This window comes from Prunus avium, chromosome 8 (genome assembly GCF_965620075.1).
Source record: "Prunus avium chromosome 8, drPruAviu1.hap1.1, whole genome shotgun sequence".
Lineage (NCBI taxonomy): Eukaryota > Viridiplantae > Streptophyta > Magnoliopsida > Rosales > Rosaceae > Prunus > Prunus avium.
In genome coordinates, this window is record NC_142291.1 from 9127687 (window position 1) to 9134159 (window position 6473).

At 37.1% G+C, this 6473-nt stretch overlaps 1 protein-coding gene across 1 annotated transcript; it reads right to left on the bottom strand.

Annotated features, from left to right (window-relative positions):
* Nucleotides 1-1588: 1588 nt before the first annotated feature.
* LOC110774238 (putative membrane protein At4g09580) lies at nt 1589-6136 on the bottom strand. The gene is made up of 4 exons (XM_021978778.2): nt 5484-6136; nt 3731-4001; nt 3480-3650; nt 1589-2060 (listed from the first exon to the last, which is right to left on the bottom strand). Exons 1-4 carry the CDS (start codon nt 5738-5740, stop codon nt 1929-1931), a joined length of 831 nt encoding a protein of 276 aa, XP_021834470.1. The 5' UTR covers nt 5741-6136; the 3' UTR covers nt 1589-1928.
* Between the last annotated feature and the right edge of the window lie 337 nt (nt 6137-6473).

Below are 6473 nucleotides of genomic sequence, written 5' to 3' on the forward strand. Positions count from 1 at the left end.
TAATTTTTTAAACCCCAATAACAGTTATTCCAGTTAACCCTATCAATGGTATAGATTAACCCACATCGACTCATTTTTCATCTAATGGTCTATATCCTTTGGTGTATGGGTATACCAAATGACTGTAAAATTATTTCTGTCATTTTATCTCATTCATGATCAATTTCTTTAAAAATTTTGGCAAGTTTGGTTTTTCTACATAGGATGGCTTTTGCAATCGTTTTTATTTTCCATTCTAGTTCCTTTGATTCTTTTAGTTTTTTTTTGGGCTGTAATTGCTGGTTTAACATTTCATTTTTCTACAAAACACTAAAGTTATTCATAAGGGATTACTTTAATGTATAAAATCTTCATTTTGGACTTGCAGCTTAGAGAGTTTGGTGCTTATGATTAGATTGAATTGGATAAATCACTAAATCTAAGGTATATTGAAGGATGAAATGAAGGTAGAGGTGAATGACTTTCCATGTTGGAGGATTAGGAGGGATTAGTAATAAGGTGTCGTTATCCTAAAATTTTGTGGGGATTAGATAGGATAAGTTTTCTTCATGAGTAATCCATTTTCTACTTTCAACTTGATAAAAATAAAAAATAAAAAATCATTTTTTCCTTAAACACGCTTTAAATATATCGAGTATCCAATCCAATCCAATACTAGTCACCAAACGTAGCCTTAGAGTTTATTATCCATTAAAAGGATAGGTGTACTTATCAAAAGATTAGGTTTAAATAGAGGCGCGCAGCTTAACCGATTTGGTTTAACGGTTTAGCTCCAAAAGTCAGGAGCTTCTTCTTTCCTTCATGTTGCTGCTTTGATCTCTAGCTGGTTAATGATTTGTTTGTGCCCGAGACTCCAACAATTTGAAACAAGGCTAGAGGGCTTTGGACTAAAATTCTATTTTTGTGTTTAAAAAATTGGATTCAAATACAATAGCAAACAGCCCCTAACCATTGGGACTGGTTATGTTTCTTTGGAACATTCGAAAACTACCCTCCTTCAAACTCTGCGTTTCCAACCACGTAGCTGTTTCCAACCTTTCTAACCAATGTGCCTTATTTCTCTCATTTACAACCACATTTCAAAACAGTATAGTATTTCCAGCACCCTCTTTTGTCCAAAGTTCCTTTTACCTCCACATGATCTCTTCCTTAAAAACTAGTTCTTCCAAATCGTATACTTAACCTTATCCCCTCTCCCCTCTCCCTTCTTCCTTCTCCCATTCCTCCAATGAATACAACACGTTTATCTTTCCCTCCACTTTCTTCTTTGCCTATTGTGCATCCCAAACTCTCTCCCACTCTTCTCTTCTTCTGTAATTCTTCAGAAAACTTGTATCCTTTCCCCCTCCCCCGACAGAATCAGACAAACATCCAAACCAATCCCACCAAGGACACGAAAAAATTTGTCCTCTGCTCTATCCATAAATAATCCAAGTCAGCCAATTCCCCCTTTGAACTCAATTACAGATGTGTTTAGCAACAATTTTCAAACTTCCAGTGGCCCTATCTGGTTAACTATAAACTACAAACAAATATTTCGTTGTAACAAAACAAAAACGGCAACTGCATCCAAATAAAAAGCAGTACATTATAGCTCGACAACAGCTTTCTGCATACTTCGTTATTATAAACTTCGCTATATATAATTGTAAAACATGTTACAAGGACTATCAAGGTTACATGAGCCTAAAGCAATGATAAATTCATAAATATTCTGCACAGTATCTTTCCAATCATCATTTGAACTCTGTAATACATTACCTAGTAAAGAATGCTTTTGAGGAGCGTATATTGAAAAAAACATCCTCCCTTCTGGATTCTGGAAAAATTAAACTTCGCCATCGTTGTAACATTTAGCTATTAATCTTAAGTCTACACACCCGCCTTTCAGACAGAAGCATGGAATGGCATTCTCACTACCAGAACGTTTATTCGTAAATTCGCTTCCTCTTCAAAAGGGTTGGAAATATAATCACAGAACCAATAAGGAAAAGCACAACCAAGGTTTTAAAATCATAGAGATCCTTGACTGACTTGAGTTCTCCAAGAGCAAGGCCAGCCTAAAAAAAAATCAGCAGTTGTCAGTTACTTAGGAGAAAACTCATATATTAAACTTGAAAAGCAAATTTCGTACAGTCAAAGCTGTTCGGTGTAAACCATACATTAAAGAGAAGAAATGAACCTGTGAGAATGTGAGATGAAATGTCATTGAAAAATTAAGTCTTTAGAAAAAGAAAAATGAAGAAATGCCAACTAAACTTTTTACAATGGCATCAGTTGCTCCAGTTATGTATATCTTAAGTTTTTAAATGTGGACCAGAAATAGAAACCTCCAAATTTCCAACAATTCTGATACCCTCTCTACACGCAGCAAAGCAATATTTTTCTATTGAGTGAGTGCATCAAACAAAGTGGCCAGAAAGCACGGTATACAAGTTAAATGATGAAATCAAACATCTAATCAACAACAAAAACAAAACATTTAGTCCGTCATAATTTTATGACAGATAGGGACAGCACCACATAACGATCAGCCATCAATTATTCAAATGACTTTGCTAACCTCCTTCAGATTTTTGACAGAATATAAAGCCTACACTACGATCAGATGACCCAGATCAGCTTTAATGTGTGTTACATCCATAAAAGAAAGACTATACTTTTTTTTAAAGGTTACAATCTCATTTCCAGTCGGGTGGATCTATTAAGGATTCAGTGAAGGCACTTGCCTCCCCTCAGTCCTGTTCTACACCTATGAAGGTGCCAAGTTTTCATGGCATTTTGTGTTGGATGGGAGAAAACTGTTCGATAAAATGCCTCAAAGAAGGCTAAGGCAGGGCAAGGGAGCAAAGGAAGGGCTGACTTGGGCTGCAGTTTGGCTTGGGCAACTGCTCTACTCCTTTATTCTTGTTTTCTTCTTGTTCTCTCCACTAACTATTCCCATTCTTCTCTTTGTGCCTTGCAATAGAGAAATTAGGTAGAAAGGTGTAGAGCTTATATCTAATCTGTGCATGGATATGTTTATATCTTCACTATTAGTCATTTGGCAGTATTGTTTGTTTGCCCCAAAGGGGCATGGGAGGAAGGAGCAAGGATATCAATTATTTAATAAATAATTCAATCATGACAAAAATTTATCTGGTAGTTCTCCTGCGACCTTTTTTTCTTAAATTTCTAACGTTGTTAAATAGACCAGCAATAATCAACATGTTGCGTACCAAACAATGCCTCAAAATCCAAAACCTCCAAAAACATAACAAAATGATGAAGCAAAATTCTGGCCACAACTAATCTAAGCAGTGGGCACTATTCAACGGTTTTTATTGCACAGACGGATTATAAAAATTCTTGTCAGCACCAAGCACAGATGCGGAACCAAAATAGGAGACAATAAATAACCAAAATATTGTAAGATGAAAATAGTTACATCCAGTTTAACAAAAATAAAATTAATCCTTCAATTAGTATAAAGAACTTACTCGGACTGTGATATAAGATGCTGGAATAAGACCAATAAAAGTTGCCAGAAAGAACACATGAAATGGTATATCAACAATTGGAGATGCCAAGTTGATAAAAAGGTTCGGCAATGTTGGAGTTATCCTCAGGAAAAGCATGTAATTCAGCAGCTTTTCCCTACGCTTTGCAATCTGGACACACCAAAATTAAGGTTAAAGCAGCAGCAGAAGGATAGCAGTGTGACCAAATTCAAAGAAGTAAAAAGAATTACCTCTGCCTGAAAAAATCTCAACTTTTCTGGCCACAACCAACTAACTAAAGGCCTGCCAATTAACTTAGACAAAAAGAAGCAGGATGATGCTCCAGCTGTAGCATTAAAGACAACCAAGAGAAGGCCTCTCATGACCCCAAAAAGAGCTCCAGCTAGCAATGACATAAAAATTGTTCCAGGAATCATAAAAGTCTGCATGAAGATGTAAGTAGAGCAGTAACCCAGAATGAATTGTGCTGGATAGTCTTTTGCATATGTTGCAAGATGATCTCTGGCGAAGATTATTAAAGCAAAAATAAAGATTCAGACCAAAGCATTCAGGGAAAGTAATCAATGTTTCATGGGGACCATAGAAACTACATTACTGGATAAAATATGCAGATATAAGGAAAACCATGACATGATTCGAAGGCATAGACTAAAACTGTGTTCTTCTACCTCAGTGGTGTGCAATGTGCAAAAGTTAAGTGGAACATAGGTAGCATTTATTGGTGCATTCCCAAATGGCTTCACAGATGTGGAGTGGCTGGTTGGAATGGTTGATTTACCTTCGGTTTTCGTCTACTCATTGGAGACTGAAATCACTGGATTTGGTCCCAATAAAGGAGTGTGAACATTTTAAAGATGCATTCTCCTGGTCATTCTTTGGGTTGTTTGAATGGAGAGAAATGCAAGGATTTTTAAAGAAAGGAGAAAAGGGCTAGATGAGATTTGGGAGTAAACTGCCCTTTAGCCTCTTTTTAGGCTTCCCTCTCCGAAAGTTTCAAGGGAAACCCCCCGCCCCCTTTTTTTTTCCTAAATTCTGGGGTGGGTGTCTATGTTACTGAAGTGTAGTTTTTAATTAACTCCTGCATGCTTGATGGTCTATTGATACTTTTGTTTCCTTTGTTTTAATTGGAGGATATCTCATCGTCCCATGTTCCTCACCTCTTCTATAATAAAATTTACTTCTTGTCATACAGAAAAAGAAAACCTGCACAGATCACAATCCGTAGCAAAGGAATAGATTTCTTTTAACACTAGGGGTTATAATAGGAAGTTCTTGGCAGATATCACAAAACACAATCCGCAGCATAGGCATCAAAATTGAGATATCATGAGTAGGAAACTATTCTTTCTGCAAGACACATATGTAAAATTTCTGTCTAAACAGAAAACTCCTATATTCTCATTCTACAATAATTTAGCATTGGTCAGCAAGAGGAACCTACACATCTTAAAAGCTTGAAGTCAGGAAATGTTTGTTAAGTGTGCCTGTGAAACAACAAACTAAAATTTGTCGAGCCATGGAATCTCCAGTAGCGGGGTTAAATGAGAATTCTTTGGTGCAATGGCTAAAAGGAAGCCCTCAATTGCAATAGGACTAGTAACTTGTTTCATAACTTCTATTTGAATTTTAGATTATCAGAATCTTCAAAGGAAAACACATTGAGGGAAAAAAACAAATCAAGGCTATCTGACAATCTCGTTGGAGCCAACGCAAGTTAAACAACATATTCCTAACGGGTACCTTGTTCAAACGCACATCTCTAATCTTATTTTCTTGCTGTATATAAATCCTTAATAACAATAACAATCATACACATTCAGAAAGAAAAAAAGAAAAAACACAAGAAAAAAGCAAAACGGCCCACTACCCACATAATCAAACCTTCCACAATTATTAAATTACCCTAGACAAAATCTCATAACCCTTAACAAGAAACCCAAACTATAATGGTTCAATTGTAAAGCATGGAAATGAGGAACGTACTTGAGCAAGCGAAGATCGGCAATGGTGCGCGGCAGCTTGAGTTTACCATACTCGGCGGCGGGCATGGTCAAGTAGACGCAGATGAGGCCGGTAGAGAAGACCACGAAAACGCCGAGAGCCGCCGCGAACTCCCATCGCGTCAGCGGAAACCTCTCGGATTTGGGCTTCTTTCCGGCGGACCAATCGTCCTCCTTTGCACTCTCCTCATCCCTCAGCAGCCTCCCCGCGTCCCCCACCAGATTTCTTGGAGCCGCCATGTACGGATTGCACAAGCAAAGATCCAAAGATGAGGAGGAGGGCGCACTTCAATAACAGCACTCATTCATTGACAAGCTTTGCGATTTGGTGCTGAGAAAGTTCAGAGTGAGAGTTTGAGAACGAGACGTCCAATACCAATCAGCCGATCTGTGATTGACGGCTCACATGGGATGAAATTTTGGATTGAAATTTAGGGGTTGAGAATTGTTTTGGTTTTGGGTTAGAAGAATGAAATGTAGTTTAATTTGAGAAGTCAAAAAGAAAATCACAAAGGCAAAGCAAAAACTACTAAACCAACAAAAATGAAAGTCTGGAAAGAGAGCCACAAAGGAAGTAAGATGGATCGGGAAGAAAATGAACAAAAAGCAATGCGTTTTAAAAAATTCCTTTTTCATACAAAAAGCAATGCGTTTTAGTTTGAGTATCTATTTACGCTAAATGACCCGTTTTAACCAAGTGAAAACTATGCCCCGTTTGGTTCGGGGAAAATTTTAATTGAAAATAATTTTCTATGTCTTTTCCAATGATGGAAAATGGAAAATTCTTTTCTTATGTTTGATAATTATGGGAAAATAACTAGGAAATATACTTTATTTCCTTTTACATGTTTGAGGCCAGTTTGGCATTGTTGTGCTGTGAAAATAATCGCTGTCAGATTTGCTGTGAGAGAAAGCAGTTTGGCGTTTGGTAAACTTTTTGTTAAGAATGTTGTTGGTACTAATTCCCGCGTAA